The sequence below is a fragment of the Brassica oleracea genome, chromosome C5, assembly GCF_000695525.1.
Source record: "Brassica oleracea var. oleracea cultivar TO1000 chromosome C5, BOL, whole genome shotgun sequence".
In the NCBI taxonomy this organism is placed as follows: Eukaryota; Viridiplantae; Streptophyta; class Magnoliopsida; order Brassicales; family Brassicaceae; genus Brassica; species Brassica oleracea.
In genome coordinates this window covers 14,536,972-14,556,832 of record NC_027752.1, presented here as the reverse complement: position 1 = coordinate 14,556,832, position 19,861 = coordinate 14,536,972, and the positions used below count along the sequence as shown (strand labels likewise).

At 34.3% G+C, this 19,861-nt stretch overlaps 2 protein-coding genes across 2 annotated transcripts; both read left to right on the top strand.

Annotated features, from left to right (window-relative positions):
* Positions 1-3,064: 3,064 nt before the first annotated feature.
* Positions 3,065-5,929, top strand: LOC106296032 (probable inactive leucine-rich repeat receptor-like protein kinase At1g66830). The gene is made up of 2 exons (XM_013732073.1): positions 3,065-4,630; positions 5,121-5,929. Exons 1-2 carry the CDS (start codon positions 3,169-3,171, stop codon positions 5,756-5,758), a joined length of 2,100 nt encoding a protein of 699 aa, XP_013587527.1. The 5' UTR covers positions 3,065-3,168; the 3' UTR covers positions 5,759-5,929.
* Positions 5,930-10,421: 4,492 nt separating this feature from the next.
* Positions 10,422-11,929, top strand: LOC106293159 (transcription factor MYB24). Its single transcript, XM_013728831.1, has 3 exons — positions 10,422-10,710; positions 10,881-11,010; positions 11,159-11,929. The coding sequence occupies exons 1-3, from the start codon at positions 10,560-10,562 to the stop codon at positions 11,742-11,744; spliced, it is 867 nt and encodes a 288-aa protein (XP_013584285.1). The 5' UTR covers positions 10,422-10,559; the 3' UTR covers positions 11,745-11,929.
* The last annotated feature ends 7,932 nt before the right edge of the window (positions 11,930-19,861 follow it).

Here is a 19,861-nt window from a genome sequence, read left to right as displayed (position 1 = left end):
AGTGTTATAAACCAAATGATGATCGACCATGGACCAGCCCGTACTGCAGGCCCAATCCGGGACATGATAAAGACAACCAAAAACTATGTGTTTATCTAGTATATATTCCATGTATATCTGTAACATAGTGTTTATCCTTATATTTATCTTGTTAGGATAAATATGACCTTATGACAGTCTAATACCTTGTATATATATGGACCTTCTGGTCGACAGTAATGATAACAGAAGTATTTCCCCAACACTTCATTTACAACAAATAGACTTTAACGATGCAGATGCTCTTATGCTCCACAAATTAAGAAACCAATCTTTTATACCACCAGATAGATTCCCATACATATAGGTTATACATCAGATACTTGCAAAGTAAACTAAAGAAATTATAGATAGATTGTGAACTGGAGTATTTCATTAACATGTTGGTTAATATATATATACAAGAGATAGTTAGATAGATCATATGAGATCTTAGCTAGATAAGTACAACATAAGCTATGAACTTATCTAAATATATTCTCTTAGAGATAATCACAATCTATACCAATAGAAATCATTTTTTTTGTAAAACAGAAATAATATAATTCTTATATATATATGAAATATCTGATAGTACTATAGACAGAAATGTAACGTGTTCATTTTTATTACTCAAGTCATAGGTTTCTGACAAATTAGAGATTTTGGAGTAGATGAAATGTACAGAAAGTTTACGACATTGGGACCTTACGGTCACGAGGCGCTTGGACTCATTCACTCAGAATCCCAGTCGCATCAGAATTTTTCAGCGTATAACCAAATATTTAAATAAATAACATAGTAACGTGAATTTTGATATTAGAAGGGTTCAACCGTTCAAGATAAACCTTCCGGGTTGCTAAAATAGTTTGGTAGCTCTTAGCCTCTGAGAAGTTCGGTCGGGTTTAAGATATTCAAAACGGTGAAAAGTTTGGCTAACCAGGTTCGAGGATTTTTTTTTTTTTTTTGAAAATATGTTCGAGGATGTCTGCGAGGGATTTAATCATGACGAAGATATGTACATCGTAGTTTATGGAAGGCGTAATTTAGTAATAATGTTCTTAGGTGGTCGACGGCAACGGCTAGCTTCACGCACACACGCTCCTAATTTTGCATGTGCCAAACTCGGAGCCTGCGCTTACACCTTTCTCTAATATACTCACATTTGGCTGCTCCATGCATGGGACACACTATAAAGTCTTTTTACTGATACAAAAATAGTAGTCAAATATTTATTCAAACAAATTACGTTCTTATACTATTCTTAAAGACTGATAGTATTAGTTTCATATACTATAAATTTATAGTGTTGGTGGTATAGATGATTGAGACGATAAGAAAGCAAAGCATGATATAACACACCAGGCATGTCTGTTCAATGTATGATATCTCTTTTAGCAACACTTTTCTTCAATCATACTGGAATTGTTATGACTTTTCTGGTGTCATTCATGTGATTAATTATCTGAAATTTTTTTAGTTATTATAAAAGAAGTGCTGTTCAAAAAAAAAAATTATTAAAAGAAGTTTCTTATATCTCAGCATCCATGATTTCATATAATTCATCACCATAAAAATTTACCCTTGAAACATTATTAGTTGTGATTGTGATTTACGTTCGGAGGAGCTAGACAGCTGTAAACATAATGATTCACTCTTTTCTCTGAGTTGATCAATTGAATATACATGTTAACGGCTGGAAAAATACAAAGAGGGACATCATAGTTCATAAAGGTGTTCCCTTTTGTAGTTTATACAGAGAATGTGGGATCATCATGGAGCCGTACTAATCACTCTACTACTTTCAATACGAATAAAGTATAAGTATAGGGTTAATTAATTAGAGACTTTCTCTCCTTCATCTTACTCCTTACTCCTGTCTACTGCAAACTAAGTTTAATTTGACTAACCGTTAAGAATCATATTCTCTACTTTAAAATATATATGTATATACTAACCGTTAAGGAATAAGGATCATGAACCCCTAGCCTTCACTCGAACCACGTGCCTCACTCGTGACTGAGAATGGCCGAGCCGAAAGAAAGACTACTGAAGCCACCTGATTCCAGCGAAAACGGCCCAGTGTCCCACCACCTTATCTAATTACCTAATGTAAAATGACAATTTCTATACAACCATGTGGATGATTTGGTTATATGTAGTTATAGAAATATTACTGTATTTAATCTGTATAATTTTTTATGTAGTCTGATGTATCTGTAGAAATCAAATGAAAAAAAAATATTTATAACAAATCTTTTTTTCTATAACTCAGTAAATACTATTTTTTCAAGATATGTCTTCTACAACAATTTCTTTACATTTCTCTATTTATTTATTTTTTTTGTCATCATATTTCTCTATTTAGTTAAAAAAAATCTAAATAAATCATGGTTGGTAAATTTTAGGGCTGTAGAAAGTAACTAAAGCTATATACAGTAGGTACATCTCAACCAAACACATTTTATAAATATATAAGTTTACAACTGATATTTCCTTTTTTTCGAAATTACAAAAATTTCAGATTTTTTATATATTAAGAAAATTGGATTAGAAATATATCATTTTCTATATAACTACTATAATAATTACAACCTAATAGTAATTCAATATATTCATTTTAAAGTATAAAATTTATCATTATTAACTTATAAAATATATTCAAAAATTCAAAATATATATTTTAAACAATTTTGTACACGATATTTTTGGTAGGGAGTAAATATGCATGATTTTAGGGCCATATAAATACTGAATTTTAAAAGTTTCTTGAAAAATTGAAGAAATATAATGTAGAAAAGAAGTGCATGAATATCTCCGCAAGACTTTCTCTTTAGTACATTTGTCATCGTTATTCTCAAGTTTTGTTTTTCTCCATCGTTCTCTTTATACCTTAAACAATTCAGCATTGATTTTTAATTAACTTTACCGACAAATACAACACATCTTTTTATTAATAAAAACATAAATAACTAAAATGTGGATATATTAATAGGCAGAAGAAACCAGAGTCCAAATGGTCCAGGTGTGGAAGCCGAATCTCATTTTCAACGACTCTCCACTCTCTCCTATGCTTTCACACACTCACTTCTCTCTCAATCAATCTCCTTCGTCTCTCTTCTCTCTCAAGAACACTAACTTCTTCTCGAAATGTCGGTGGGATCGCTGCTACTCTTGCTTCTCCTAATCTTGAACTTCAACGGCGAATTGAACGCTTTAAACGACGAAGGGTACGCTCTTTTAGCTCTCAAGCAATCAATCTCGAGAGATCCAGACGGGTCTTTAACCAACTGGGACTCAGAGAATCAAACCCCCTGTTCTTGGAACGGAGTCACGTGCGACGATCACAGCCTCGTCGTCTCTCTCAGCATCCCAAAGAAGAAACTTTCAGGTCACCTTCCTTCCTCTCTGGGCTCGCTCTCTAACCTCCGCCATCTAAACCTCAGAAGCAACGAGCTTACTGGGACCTTACCTCTCGAGCTCTTCCGCGCTCAGCGCCTCCAAAGTTTGGTCCTTTACGGAAACTCCTTATCCGGGTCGATCCCAAAAGAGGTCGGCGACCTCAAGCTCCTCCAAAGTTTGGATCTTTCGCGTAATGGGCTTGATGGGACGATCCCGGATTCGATTTTGGAGTGTAAGAGGCTTAGAAGCTTGGGTTTGAGCCAGAACAACCTCACCGGTTCTGTCCCTAGTGGGTTTGGTCGTGCTTTGGGTTTGTTGCAGAAGCTTGACCTTTCTTACAACAACCTCAACGGTCTCATTCCTGATGATCTTGGTAACTTGAGTAGACTGCAAGGAACTCTTGATTTGTCTCATAACTCGTTTAGCGGCTCGATTCCAGCGAGCTTGGGGAGCTTGCCTGAGAAAGTTTATGTTGATCTAGCTCATAACAATTTGAGTGGACCGATCCCGCAAACTGGAGCTCTGGTTAACAGAGGACCAACAGCTTTCTTGGGGAACCCGAGGCTGTGTGGTCCTCCTTTGAAGGATCCTTGCTTGCCAGAAGACTCTCCAACATCTCATCCTTTTGTACCAGAAGGAGAGTCCAAGAAAGGAGGAAGAGGAGGAGGTTTAAGCAAATCTGCTGTTATTGCAATTGTGGTGTGTGACGTCATTGGTATCTGCATCGTTGGGTTTCTCTTCTCCTGCTGCTACTTAAAGCTCTGCTCGCGCCGCAACACCGTGGACGAGGAAGGCCACGTGTTGGAGAAAGAATGTAAAGAAAAGAAAGGCTCCTCCTTTTGTTTCAGGAGAGATGGTTCAGAGTCGCCTTCTTCTGAGAATCTCGAGACGCAGCATGATCTTGTTCTGCTGGATAAACACATGGTGTTGGATTTGGATGAGCTGCTTAAGGCTTCGGCTTTCGTGCTTGGGAAAGGCGGGAACGGGATTGTGTATAAAGTTGTGCTGGAAGATGGAGTTACCGTTGCTGTTAGGAGATTGGGAGAAGGAGGATCGCAGAGATGTAAGGAGTTTCAGACGGAAGTGGAAGCTATTGGGAAGCTGAGGCATCCGAATATAGTTAGCCTTAAAGCTTATTATTGGTCTGTGGAGGAGAAGCTTCTCATCTATGACTACATTCCTAACGGAAGTCTTGCCAATGCACTCCACGGTAAGTATGCATACCTTTATGATCATATAGTTTATAGGCCTGCGGATTTTGTCCAAACCGAAAATCGAAAATTTCGGTTCGGTTCAGTTTGGTAGGGTTTTGAGAAATGATTCGGTTTTCAGTTTGGTTCGCTTTTCGGTCTTTTCTGAAAAAATAATAATAACCGAAGTAACCGAACTAAACAAAAATAACCAAAAACCGAATTTAACCGAAAATATCCAAACTTTTTAGAAAATTGTCCCGAATTCTAACCAAAAACAAAAAGATTGGTTATTTACGGAAATAAAATTAAAAACCAAAATTAACTGAAAAATGAACTGAATCATTTTTTCCGGTTAACTTTGGTGGGATTGTGGCCAAACCTAATAAACCGAAACCAAAAGTACCTGAACCAAAATAACCGAACAAACGGTAACTACAGGCAATACTCACAGATCGTTTCTCTGTGTTAAAACTTATAACTCAACTTTTGCTTTTGTTTGGTTGCTAGGCAATCCAAGTATGGTGTCATTCAAGCCTCTGGCTTGGGATGTTCGGTTAAAGATAATGAGAGGAATCGCGAGAGGGTTGTTGTATCTTCACGAGTTTAGCCCCAAGAAGTACGTTCATGGATCTCTAAAACTCAGCAACATACTGCTTGGACAAGACATGGAGCCTCGCATCTCGGATTTTGGACTCATGCACCTCTCTAGCATCGCAGGAACATTGGAAACAACAACAGTTGACCATCCATCATCAAACAAGAGCGCCTCATCGATTGGTCCACTTGCAAACTTGAGCTCGTTCTACCAGGCTCCTGAAGCCATGAAGGCAACGGTGAAGCCGTCTCAGAAATGGGATGTGTACTCATTCGGAGTCATCTTGCTGGAGATGATAACCGGAAGGTTACCGATTGTTTTTGTTGGTAAAACAGAGATGGAGATAGTGAAGTGGATACAGATGTGTATCGATGAGAAGAAAGAGATGTCAGACATTTTGGATCCATATTTGGTGCCTGAAGACACAGAGATTGAAGAAGAGGTCATAGCTGTGCTAAAGGTTGCAATGGCTTGTGTTAGTATTAGTCCCGAGAAACGACCAGCGATGAAGCATGTCGCTGATGCTTTGAACCAGATTTTCCTTCAGTGACTTTAGAACAATGTTGTTGCAAAGTTAAAAAGTGTGAGTATATGTTCGAGGTAAATGTCTTGTTTTGATTGTTTTTGTTCTTCATGTAATGTCAAAATCTTGTGTTATTTCAAAATAGAGTTTCCTTGTAACCACCTGTATATATTTTGCTTAATCATGTTTCTTCACATCCTTAGGCGTTGTGATAAAACCATTGATGCATCGCCCTATAGCTATAGGGTAATAAGGTGGTGAAGTAACTTCATTGCGAGATACTACTACTTCTGCAACTGTTATAACTTGTGCACTAGAAAACTGTGATACTGCTCAAGAGATGATACCATGGCCAATACTTTGAATTATCATCAACATGATCATATCCAGGGATGGGCGTGCTCTAGATAATGACTTTCCCCGTGCTAAGAGGTTTAATATATAGTGAACTGAACACCATGACAACAATGGACAAAGCAAGAATCATAATTTTAAGTCATAAGCCATAAATCTGAAGATGCAATCTGCTGAGACGATCTGTATCAGTTCGTGAAGTACTACAAGAGATAGTATAGGCGTGTATCATGAATATAGAGCTGAATGGGAGTTCGAGTTTTGTGATGTGCGTGATCTTTCTGAGCTTGGAAAAAGAAAGAGGATATGTGTTTGAAGACATATGGACGTTTTCCATAAAACAAAAGAGAGTTTACTTGAAGATGAAGTTTTCCATTAAAGAAAATGGAAAGTTGTCTTAAGTGTATTTAGAATACTTGGAGAGCAAGTTGAAGTCGTGGAGAGCAAGATCTGATCTGCTATATAAGGAGGGGCGTGCTTTATGAGTAAAATAGACCTCAGAGAGAGAGAGAGAGGTTTCCTTGGTGTGTGGTACTGCTTGGTGTCGAAGGATATTCTGAAGCATTGTCTGATGGAGTCCGATGTGAACTTAGTTTGGTGGCGTTTGAGTTGGCGCTTTGTGTGGTGGAGTTAGCCATCCTGTGTAGCTCGTATAAGCTTTGTGTGTGCTTGGGTGATCAAGCGTTTTGGTGTCACTTGTGTGCGTTGGGTGTTGATGTACTTGGTGAAGTACTTGTGTGGAGTTGGAAGATTGAAGCCTAGATTCAGGGAGAGTTTAGCAAAAGAGGTTTCACTGAAGAGATCTGTGAAGATTGCAGTTGTAGAAGACAGTGTGCTCCGGTGCGCCGGATGGTGATCTATGCATGCGTGCTTGATTCCTAATCTTTGTAGATTGCTTACTTAGAAAACAGTGGTAGACACTAGTGTGTGTTGTACCATATAACAATTGTAGGTTGTTCCTTGTTCTAAGTCAATGAAATCTGGACAAAGTCCCGGGGATGTAGGAAACGAACCCCGTTAACAAACTTTGTGTCTTTTTGACACCCTAAGTTAATTTTCTGCGTTTGTTTTCCATCGCCTCATCTGCACTAAAAAAATCAACACATAATCACTCTAATTCATCTAGCCAAATGTTTAAAGGAAATAATACACTAATTTTGCAAGTTACAAAACTAAAATAAGCTAAAAATATATAGGTAAAACCATTAAAAATACAAGACATCGAGTATGCACAATAAAAATCAATAGACTTGTATTTCAGATCTTTAAAGCTCTTTACTAATTCAAACTAACAATATAAATGTTTTATTGAGAATATATATGCTATTAACTTAGTTATCTGCAAGTGTCAGTCATCGGATCAAGTCCGCTAAATACACAAATGAGTTGTCCCAACTTTAAATATATCTTTCAATTTCACCAATGGGTTTCCAGAAAAAGAAACTGATGGGCACAATCTACCATTAATAACTTTCTAAATTTGGATATCATAATTGTGTTTCTCCACCTCCTCTTGTTCCTTTATTCATTCCATGTGTTTCTCTATCTTTTCACTTTTGTTCTGTCCCACTAAACTTATCTTCAAACAAGAGGCAGAGGCGTGCTTAATGTACATTTAAAAAGGTTATTGCCTTAGGCTCCCAAGAGATAATACGAATTATAAAGCCCTATTTTCATGAAATATTGTGTATCATGCTGATTATAGCTATATAACATTAAATTATATTTATCTTTATCTCAAATTTGACACCCTAAGTTAATTTTAGTTTTATTTGTTTTCCAAATAAGATTTAAAGAAAACAAAATCTTTTTTATCTCGTCAAGTTTCCAAATCAAAATTATGTATTTCCAAACAGAAAATTAAATATATAAATAAATAAAAAAAATACAAATGTCAGTTAATTTTAAATATATTCTCTATTCAATTTGAAAATTAAGGATTTAAATATACTTTCTACAATTGTGTCATTTTTCTTTTCTCTCACCGACATCAAAATTATGTTTGAAAACATAAAAAAAAAAAAAAAAATCAATTATGAATTTGTAAGGAACCTAATAAAAAAATTATTTAAAAACTAAATTATAAAAATCTAGTGAAAGATATATTTTTTTTGAACTGAGGCTAAAGTGAAAGAGTTTACAGTTTTTAAAATTAACTGACAAGAGGCTGTGTGATTGTGTTATTTACAATTTTTAAAAAGTTTTGTAAACCAATAATTGGGAATTTGAGAAGGAATAGTCCCCAGAGAGACACGTATCTTATTAAGATAATACGTCTTGCTGACTACGTAGATTCCCTCTGGTGCCAAGATTGATTGTTTTTACATACGTCAAAATTACATGCGTGAACCTTTATACAGTTTGTAAATCATGTCCCTTATTACTTTCATAATTGCTGAAGTTCAGATAATTATTTTTGTTTCGTCTGACCATTAAGTTCCGAGTTTTTGTTGTAGTCCCTCTAAGACTTGAACTAACCCGGGCCAGTTTTTGATAATATTTGTGGCTAATTGATGTCTTTTTCTTCTAAACTCTAATATTCATTTGTAGATCTAGTTTTGGATATAGCTTTACTGTTTCAATCAAAAAGTCATCAACTATTATTTTTATTTTTGAATTTGAAATTCAATAATACTCAAAACTAATAAAAAGGACAAAAAGAGTGGGATCAGGATCATCTATATCTGTATGGAACGATTTATGGCTTCCAACCACTCGCCCGAGACCAGCAAAAAAAAATCAACGCAATTTCAACCTAGACCTAACAGTGGATTCTCTTATCGATTCTACTTTGCGAAAGCACTCCGAGCTTTGATGGATCCCGAGGATGTGAAAATCATAGAAAGCATACCACTGAGTAGATCTCAGATGATGGATAGGGATGGATGGCATTTTACAAAAAATGGGAAGTATACAGTTAAATCAGGATATCAGATAGAACGGGTTTACCCAGACAGGGAAAGACCACCTTTAATGTTTGGACCTACAGTTGATGCATTGAAGGCGTTCTATTGGAAAATACGGTGCCCTCCAAAGATAAAACATTTTCTATGGCAATTGGTGACATGGTGTATAGCAGTCAAGAAGAACCTGAAAGCGCGGGGAATACAAGGGGATATATGTTGTGCACGATGTTGACCGGACGAGGAATCGATCAACCATGTGTTTTTTGAATGTCCTCCATCACTTCAGGTTTGGGCTCTCTCCAAGATACCATCAAACTCATCTATTTTCCCAACAAGCTCCCTCTTTACAAATATGGATCATCTCTTCTGGAGAGTTTCACCACAGATGGATGATCATCAGTTTGTGTGGATACTATGATATATTTGTAAAGGAAGGAATAATAAAGTTTTTAGCAATCTGGACATGGATCCTAGGGACACACTCAAATTGGCAGAAACAGAGTCAACACTCTGGGCTGAGGCACATGTATTGAACGGAAACATGATAGTATCATCGGTCGAGGTTACAACTACCCCATCAATCCCAGGAAGATAGTGCTTCACAGATTGTTCCTGGAAGGAGAATGATATTTTTTCTGGACAAGGTTGGCTCAGTACTCTAGAAGGATTTGATGGTTTGTTGGGGGCGAGGAATGTCCGGGCTTGTCTAACTCCGCTGCATGCGGAGATAGAAGCACTAATTTGGGCAATGGAATGTATGAAGAACTTACATCAATTTCAGGTTACGTTTGCAATGGATTGTTCTCAATTGGTGAAGATGGTTTCAGAACCAGAAGAATGGCCAGCATTTGCAAGTTATTTGGAAGATATTAAGATCCTGAAAGGAAGCTTCATACGATCAGAGATTATCTATGTACCAAGGACGCAAAATTCAATGGCGGATAGCCTAGCACGTAGTGTCAGGAAGCAACCGTCTTTCGTCGTTCACATGGACCAAGATCTCCCGGTGTGGGCCACATAATCAATATGAGTCTGTATAAGTCGATGACAAAAAAAAAAAAAAATGTTGTAAACATAAATATAAACCAGGGAAAGAAAAATTCAAGCCTATATTTACAGACTATTTTATTTACATGTAGCCTTTCTGCCTTAGTCTCTTGACTAATAACATTGAGAATCTTCAAATATGTTTGGAGAAATTAAATTGTTTTATTTTATTATGTATATCAATGTTTAACAACTCCAAATGAACGAACACTTAACTATTCTAGGGGTTGAATAATCAGTGATTTTAAGAATTTTCATTGTTCACTTATCAAAAAAAAAAAAATTTCATTGTTCAAGTTCGGTGTGTGCTATATATATATGTATAAAACAAAGTACGACATTATCCAATACCACGAGTCTATAAATCCTCCACAACCATTGAATCCACTTGCACTTCTCACAAATGCCTCTCTCTTAATTAGTCTTTAAATCTCATCTCTATCTCTATCTCTCTCTAATATATACACACAACTAAATAAAGTTTAGGAACTGAAATATATCTAATAATAAAAGGAACATATATGACAAGTAGAATGAAGAAGAGGTGTAATGAAAATGAAGAGGGTGTAGAGCAGAGAAAAGGGCCTTGGACGCTTGAGGAAGACACTATTCTCACCAATTACATTGCCCATAACGGTGAAGGCCGATGGAATGTACTCGCTAAATCTTCTGGTAATATTCTTGTTCTTTTATATTTTCTTGTTTTTCCAGAAAAAAATGTAAAATTGCACTTCATGTGTGCATGATATTAAAGGGCGGTTAATTGTTCTAGAATCAATATGTAGTTTATTGCCACTTCATATCATAAGCAGTTTGCATTGAAAAAATGATCTCTTTCACAGGGCTAAAGAGAAAAGGAAAAAGTTGCAGATTACGATGGTTAAATTACCTCAAACCCGACATAAAGCGAGGGAATCTCACTCCTCAAGAACAACTCTTAATCCTTGAACTCCATTGTCAATGGGGTAATAGGTATGTTCTAATGTATTAGCTTTGTAGACTTTTATTCTTTGATGATATGATGTTTTGATTATAAATTTACACAATATATACAATATATATATATATACCTTTTACTTATAAACAACATGTTAATCTAATATGTTAACATGGTTTGTAGGTGGTCCAAAATTGCGCAGTATTTACCGGGAAGAACGGACAACGAGATCAAAAACTATTGGAGAACTAGAGTTCAGAAACAAGCACGCCAGCTCAACATCGATTCCAGCAGCCACCAGTTCTTGGAAGCTGTACGTAGCTTCTGGGTTCCAAGATTAATACACAAGATGAAAGATAACTCAAACACCAACACCAAAACTCCTCATCCGGATTCACTTGGACCCGTCGATTCACTTGGACCCGTCTCTCACGATTCAGGTTTCAACAACATGGGTTGTTCCACTTCCATGTCTAAAGAACTCACGACGAAAATGTCACAATTCATGGATTTGTCTGATCTTGAAACCACCAACTCAATGTCCTTGAAAGGATCACGAGGGAGTAGTAATCAATGTGTGAGTGAAGATTATTGTTCCCTCCCTTGCCTGGAGGAAGAGTACATGGTGCCCACCATGGGCAACTCGGACATTTTACCATTTAAGGATTGTCACGTAGCCGATTCGAGTTACGAGGAGGATGTGACACAAGATTCAATGTGGAACATGGATGATATTTGGCAGTTTGAGGAGTACGCACACTTTAACTAGGATGTGGAGCCAGTGGATAAAGATGTTCTTACAACCTTAAATTAAAAAAAAAAAGATTGCCAAGAAAACTTAATATCTTAAAGGAGAGTTTCTAAGTATTGTATCATCTTTCTTATACTCACTCCGTTTCATATTAAGTGTCGTTGTAGAAAAAATTTTCGTTGCAAAATAAGTGTCGTTTTAGTATTTCGATGCAGAATTTATTAACTTTATTATGCAGTTTATTTTTCTATTGGTTAAAATAGGAGTAGGTATATGGGTAATAACATTTTTATATGGAAAACATGCAAAATTAAATGATTTCTTAATCTGTGTGCAAAAGTTTCAAATGATACTTATAATGAAACAGAGAGAATATATTTTTGGCTTGTTAAAGCTTATATTTAAATTATGAAGTAAACGGAAGATGGGAAAAAGATGGATATCACAATTTTAAATCTAACTGCTTTTTAATAATACGAATGCAGTTTACAAAATACAAAAAGAAATATACTTCCATATTTATGTTTTAGAGAAGTTTTGATGTTTCAAAATATAAGATGCACTTTAACTTTATTGAAAGTTGGTTAACCAATAATATTTTAGTGCATTATTTATGATTGGTTAACTTATTTTCAACTTATATTATTAATAATATTATCTTCTAGAAAAGTAAAATTTTTAATTATTGTGCATTCAATCAAAACATATTATATCATGAAATGGAAGGAATACAAGGAGTACGAAGTAATTGAAATAAAAGTCAAAGAGAGCTAATATGCAAAACAGAGAGAGCTAATATGCAAAACTGTGAGGTAAATACTACGTAAATAAATAAAAAAATTATAAATATATAATTTATTCAGCTTCCTTTTCCTCATTTTTCTGTATCTATATTTCTTTTTTGTTGTAATGCATTTTTAAAATGATGCTCCTGTAGCACGTAGAAGAATTAGTTCGAGCAATTAATATAAATGCTGACTAATCATGAAGAGGTGACAACTGAAAGAATAATCTTTGAATATCAAATCATTCTCATTTTCGTTAATTTGGATCTTCTGAAGGAGAACAAATCTAATATCACCTCTTACATGTGAAAGAGTCCAAGGGCTTATATATAATATTAAATCCAAGAAAATGACGGTGAGAAATTAAGTTCAAGAAAATAATTGATGAATTGTCACCTCGGAAAATTAGACGTGTGCATGGTAAATAAGTCGACGGAAAGTCGATATACATTTGGCATTATATGTTTATTTTGATTTAAAATACACGATATGATCATTGATGTGTTATAGTAGTTTAAGTGAACATCTTCTTCAATAAACATTGGAATCTTAAGAAAACAATTGAATCTAAAATAATATCTACAAATTATTTAAAATACTCTTAAAATTTACTTTATAAGGATTGAAGAAATTGCCAAATATAATCCATAACTTAATTTTAAACACAAAAGTATGCTCCAACTTGAATCAAATGCAAAACTAACCCAAAAAACTAGTGAAATTACAAGTAACTCCTTATGACAAAAAAAAACCAAAGTATACATTTACGAATATAACCCCTGGAAGTCTTCTGGGGTTTTGTAAGTCTTCTCGGAAAAGAATTCCAGGAAGTCTTCTTATATTGTAGATCTTAAAAATAATTTATAAATTTTATTTAAAATATTTTGATGGGTAAAAAATTAAAATCATCTAACTATAAACATTTGTAAATGATATAAATTAAGATATAGTAACATTGAAAAGTTTTCAACACAGATGAGTGAATGTATTGAGTCATAGTATTCTTTTGTTAGAGTTTGGTAACATATATTGTAGTATTGTTTTTTTTTAGGGTTAGATTTTGGAACCTTAACATTTTTTTGGAAAATTAAAATTTAACATATATATGTTTAGTTTCATGTATATTAAACACTTTCAAAATTTATTTTAAGTTTAGTGAAATATTTTTTTCTATTTAATTAGTTATTTAAGTTTAAGGTATAAATTTAGAGTTTAGAAGACTTTCTGGAAGTCTTTTGGGCAAGTAGTATATTTAGAGACAAAAGACTTCTAATAGAAGACTTCCCTCAAAGTCTTCTCAAAGTCTTATGAATCAAAAATATTTAACCTAAATAGAAAATTTTGTCTAAATATATAAAGAAAATGTGCACATTTTCTTTTTTTCTTCTCAAATAGTTGCAACCAAAATTGTAATGATTCTCACTGAAACTCTCAAACCTCTCTCTAATCTCTTTAAACTTGAGAACATCAAATTTTCTATGAATTTTTCATTTTTTTTTGTCTCATCTTACTAATTTATCTTATTTTTGCAGATATTTTATCACATGGTTCTCATCTTCCACTCATTTAAAGGTAAATCTATAAATTTTGGATATTTTATTTTTTTTGTTCTATAAAGGTAGATATCTAATATTCCACTCATTTTTTTTTCTTTTTGAAGTCATTTGAAATTTTTTGAATATACATGTTTTTCAGATCTGGATCAGACTCTGGAATACTTATGGGAATTCTTCTCGGAAGTCCTCTAAAATATAATTCGCCAGAACTTCTGATTTCATGGAAGACTTCTTGGAAGTCTTCTTGGAAGTTTTCTAACGGAGTCTTCTTCCATGTTTTCTCTTTCATAATAGATCTGAGCGTTTTGGTAAATCTCCATGTCTGATTTTCTTTCCATTTGGTAAATTTTTGTTGCATAAAGCTCTTATTTTTTCCAAACTAACATTTTCTAATCTCTTTCTAATCTCTTTGAACTTAAAACACCAAACTTTATATCAATTTTTTATTTTTTTTGTCTCATGTCTTTATCACTAATTTATCTTGTTTTTGCAGATTTTTTTTATCACATGATTCTCATCTTCCACTCATTTAAAGGTAAATCTACAAATTTTAGATATCTATTTTTATGTGTTTTATAAAAGTAAATATATCTAATCTTCCACTCATTTTATCTATTTTGAAGCCATTAAAACATTTTTGGATATGCAGGTTCTTCAAATCTGCGTTTGGATATGCAAGTTTTTCAGATCTGGATCTGACTCTGAAATTTTTTTGGAAAATCTTCTCGAAAGTTTTCTAAAATATAATGCATCAGAAGATTTCCTGAAAGTGTTCTGACTTCATGGAAGTCTTCTAAAGGAGTCTTCTCTTATGTCTCCTCTTTCATAACAGATTTGAGCGTTTTGGTAAGTTTTCATGTCTGTTTTTTCTTCATTAGGTAAAATTTTGTTGCATAAAGCTCTTATCCTTTTCTCAAACTAAAACTCTTTAATCTTTCTCTAATCTCTTTGAACTTGGAACCACTAAACTTTATAACAATTTTTCATTTTTTTTGTCTCATGTCTCTCTAACCTCTCTCTGATCTCTTTGAACGTTTTTGGATATGTATGTTTTTCATATCTGAGTCATATTTTGGAAGTCTTCTCGGAAGTTTTCTAAAATATAATGTTCTAGAAGACTTCCTGGAGTCTTCTAAAACATAATTTCCTAGAATACTTTATGGAAGTCTTATGACGGAGTCTTCTCTCATGTCAAGTGGAGTCTAAACTTATATTTGTAGAGGAATAATCTCTAACTTCATGTATAATAGTTTTTCTTATGGCATGTTTTGTGATTTATGTGTGTACTCTTTTAATTGTGAATTCTTTTGTAAATTTGAAGAGATATTAATGAATTTTTTTTAATAAATATGTTCATGTTTACAATATTATATTTCCAAAATCACTTGAATTTATTGATGCTATTGATACAATTTCAATACCAAAACAAAATAACACAAAAAAATAATCAAATTTACTAAAACTAAGGGAGAAGACTTCTAAGAAAACTTAGTCAAATTCACAAAATATCAAACATTACATAAGTTCAAACATATAGCACTTTCACTAGAATTCTTTTGGGAAGTCTTCTGGGAAGTCTTCTGGGAAGTCTTCCAGGAGTCTTCTGGGAAGTCTTCCAGGAGTCTTCCATTTAAGTCATTTTTGCAATTGAAAACTTACAAAGGAAGACTTTCATAGAAGTCTACTCTACAGCGGACTTCTTTCGAAGTCTTTCTTTGTAAATATCAGCTTACTTTTGTTTTTGAAAAAACCTCAAAAATACCAGAGAAGACTAACCGGTAAGTCTTCTAGGATAAACAAGTTAGTTTTGCAATTGACCGAATTGTGTCAGAAAATTGATTTTTTCTAGAAGACTTACATGGAAGTCTTCCACCAGAAAAATAACTTAAATATTACATTTAACTAGACGACTTTCATGTAAGTCGTCTCAGTTTACTTTTGCAATTGAAAATAAAACTTAAATATTTAATTTTTATTAGACGACTTCCATGTAAATCTTCCGGGAGATGACTTACACATAAGTCTTCTATGATAACTAAGGTATGACCAAAATCTCGGAATAAAATTCTGAAAGACTTCCGTGTAAGTCGTCTTCTGGAAGACTTACATGAAAGTTTTCTAATTAAAATTAAATATTTAATTTTTATTTTTAAATTGCAAAAATAACTCGAGACGACTTCCACCGACAGTGAGAAGACTTCCACCGAGAGTTCGGAAGACTTACAGGGAAGTCTTCTGACGGAAGATTTCCGTGTAAATCATCGAGAGAAAGTCAAACTCGTGACACAATCCGGTCAATTACAAAACTAACTTGTTTATCCTAGACGACTTACCAGAAACTTTTCCCTGGTATTTTCGAGATTTTTTTGTTAACAAAGAAAAGTTGGAAGAATTCCAGAGAAGTCGTCTCTAAAAACACACATAAATTCAATTGCAAAACTAACATCTGCATTGACCAGAAGACTTTCGTATAAGTCTTCTACGACCAGAAGACTTACACGGAAGTCTTCTGACGAAGAGATCTGGAAAAAACCAATTTCATATTTTCAACCAGTGAGATAACTTGATTAGCTTCTCCTATCATACAAACATTCACCACGAAACAGACCCACTTGTTAATGACCAAGAATCATGAGTTTGAACCTTACAAAGTTTAGAATCAAAATCTTGGTCTTTTTGGGTGAATATAGAGAGAAAATGAAAGAGATGTAGTTTGTGTGCATAAGTAATGGAATATGAAGAGTAAAAATCGAAACTTTGATGCATTAAGAGCTTCAAATTGGTTGTTCATGGTGGGCTGGTGTATTGATGGCAATGACAATATTGTAAATATTTGTTGAAAATGAAGATAGTAGAGTAAAACACTCATTTTCAACAAAATAAAAAATAATATAATGGCATTTTTGTGAATAATCCGAATTTTTGGGATGAATAAGACAAATAAAAATTCTAAAAAAAATCATGAGTTAATTTTGTGTTTAGCTTTTTGTTTTGAGTCATTCGAAAAAAAGAAACCAAAAAGATTTAGGCTCATATGTATAGATTTGTAGATTTCTGTTTTTCGTTTCTTTTCTTTTCAAGATGTATAAATCTCTTTATAAAATATCATTGAAGATTCGAACCAAAAACATTCGTAACACGATTAATAATTACTTAAATTTTAAATCCTAGTCTTTTGTATGCCTTGACCAAAAACAATAGACCATCTGTAAATCCGTAAATTAAATCAATCTCTTTCGATTTGACATGATACGTATAAGTCCATTGCATATAGCCATTTACATTTTGGAGGAGCTTGATCACCATCGATTGGCTCCTATACGTGGCATTAAAAAGAAACTAAATACAAAATTAGTAAAAGATACCTATATATAGTCCCACAAGAGCTTCAATTTGATTGAGATAAGTAGTTTCTATTTTCACTAATAATGTGTATAATCATGAATTACCTGGATGTAATTACTTCCAAATGAAAAGTGTAAGTCTTAGATTTTTTGGGAGGTCAGTTCATGGAAACTTTAGAATGATTTTGACACAAATGTATTATAAAGTTGCAATAAACTTTTTAAGTAATTTCAAAAGGTCAGATATATAATTCACACACACACTATATATATATTTCATTAGTTTTTGGGTAGAATGTTAAATAATTTATTTCATTACTTTTGACAGAAATGAAAGTCTGTGCATGCGCTGTCTCCTTCTCATCTCCAATAATTCAAGTTTTCTATGGATCATTCGTATATCAGACATAGGCATATACTTATACATTATTTGTAACGACTTATCTTAATCTTAGGAATAATTATAAGAAGAAGAAAAACGTGTTAAAAACGTGTATGTAGATACTTAGTCGTCGTTTACTTTAGATATGCATCTAGACATGTCACCTAAGATCGAAACCCGCAGTCCAAACTCGTCCATCTTTTAAATTATGAGTTGAGTTTAGTTATGTCTTTTTTTTCAGCAATATAAATAAAATCATGTAGATTTTGCAAACCAAACCGGTAGCTCCGCATCCATATGGACAACAATAGACGATTGCTTTCGTGCATTGTGTGCAAGACTGTCCGTCCTTGAATTCTACGTCCGTAGTACATGAATGAGCTCTGAGCTGTGAAAAGTTCTCTTCAAAACTTTTATATCTTCTAAGAGCACCTCCAATGGGGGGGTTCTACCCATTGGAGTTCTAAACATTTATATGTGTATATGTATAGATTATATAAGTGTATGTAAGTGTGGGGACCATTTTTTTAGGAAGAACCTCATGCAAAGGTTAGTCATTCTTCTGGTTTCGAAACCATCTTCACCAACTGAGAACAATCCGTTGCAAATGTAACAGTAAACTGTCTTAGATTCCTCATACACTTCATTGCCTAAATAAGCACTTCCATCTCTGAATGAAGTGGCGACTGACTCGCTCTTGTATTCTCCGCTCCCATTAAACCATCAAAACCTTCCAGTGTACTATACCACACTTGTCCCAAATGTAAATCCTGATTTTTTTTTATGATCCATCCGTAAAACACCATCGACCTGGGATATCTGGTACTATCGCTTGTACTGGTAATCGAGTTTGCTCGATTCCATGTGTTAGTGAGATTTGCGGCTCCGCCAAAAGTAAAGACTCCGTTTCTGCCAATTTGAGAGTATTTCTAGGATCCATGTCCAAATTACTAAAGACCTTGTTATTTCTCACCTTCCATATGTACCATAAGTTCCATGCAAATTGATGATTTTTCAATTCCAGAGAAATTCTTCAAAATAAATGATCCATGTTCGCAAAAAGTGATTGAGTAGGAAAGATGTCCGGATTCGAGGGAATTCTTGAGAGTGCCCAAACCTGAACCGCCGGTGGACACTAAAAAACACATGATTTATGGATTCCTCGTATGCTCCACATCGTGATTACATTGTATCCCCCTACATTCCTCTTGCTATTAAATTTTCTTAACCGATATACATCAAGTTACTAATTGCCATAGGAAATGCTTCATCTTAGGTGGACAGGGAACCTTCCAGCAGAAAGCCTTCAGATGAGCCATTGAAGGATCATACTCTGGTAACATTTTTCTCTGTCCGGGTACACTCATTCCACTTCATATCCAAATTTAACCATATATTTTCTATTATTTGTGAAGTGTCATCCATCGCAATATGTTGCTTGGGCTCAACTTAAAGGAATACTTTCAATTATTTTCACATCCTCAAGATCCACCAGAGTCCGAATGATTGGTAAATTCCATGTCCTTGAGGCTCCGTTGATGAGAGAATCCACTGTAAGATCCGGGTGAAGGTTATGTTGGTTTTAATTTGCTGGTCTCGGGCGAGTGGACGGGAGCCATGGATCATTTCATATGGATATAGAAGACCCCGATCCCACCCTTTTGATTAGTCATTTGCTAACCAGAGATCAAACAAAAATAATAATACGCCAGCCATAAGATGACGAGTACGATCGAATTGGTTCCAGGGGTGATGCATTCTTGAAATACCGTCATTTGAACACACGAAATAAAATGTGCTTGTTTTATCCATCAATCTCCAAAGTTGCTTCCTGAGCATGGCTGTATTAAAATATGTGAGGTTTTTGAAACCCTAGCCTCCTTCATCTTTCGGACTACATAACTTATCCCATGATTTCCAATGCATACCTCTAACACTACCCCCCGGGCTCCACCAAAAGTGTGCCACTGCACTTGTTAGTTTTTTCATTACCATTTTTGGTATACGAAAACATGACCTAACATGGTTTGGTAAAGCCGTTACTACCGATTTTATAATCACTTCTTCC

Coding starts and splice junctions, on each gene's coding strand:
- LOC106296032 (XM_013732073.1), top strand. CDS start 3,169: ATGTCGGTGGGATCGCTGCTACTCTTGCTTCTCCTAATCTTGAACTTC. Junction 4,631..5,120: donor TCTTGCCAATGCACTCCACG/GTAAGTATGCAT, acceptor TTTGGTTGCTAG/GCAATCCAAGTATGGTGTCA.
- LOC106293159 (XM_013728831.1), top strand. CDS start 10,560: ATGACAAGTAGAATGAAGAAGAGGTGTAATGAAAATGAAGAGGGTGTA. Junction 10,711..10,880: donor TGTACTCGCTAAATCTTCTG/GTAATATTCTTG, acceptor TCTCTTTCACAG/GGCTAAAGAGAAAAGGAAAA. Junction 11,011..11,158: donor CATTGTCAATGGGGTAATAG/GTATGTTCTAAT, acceptor CATGGTTTGTAG/GTGGTCCAAAATTGCGCAGT.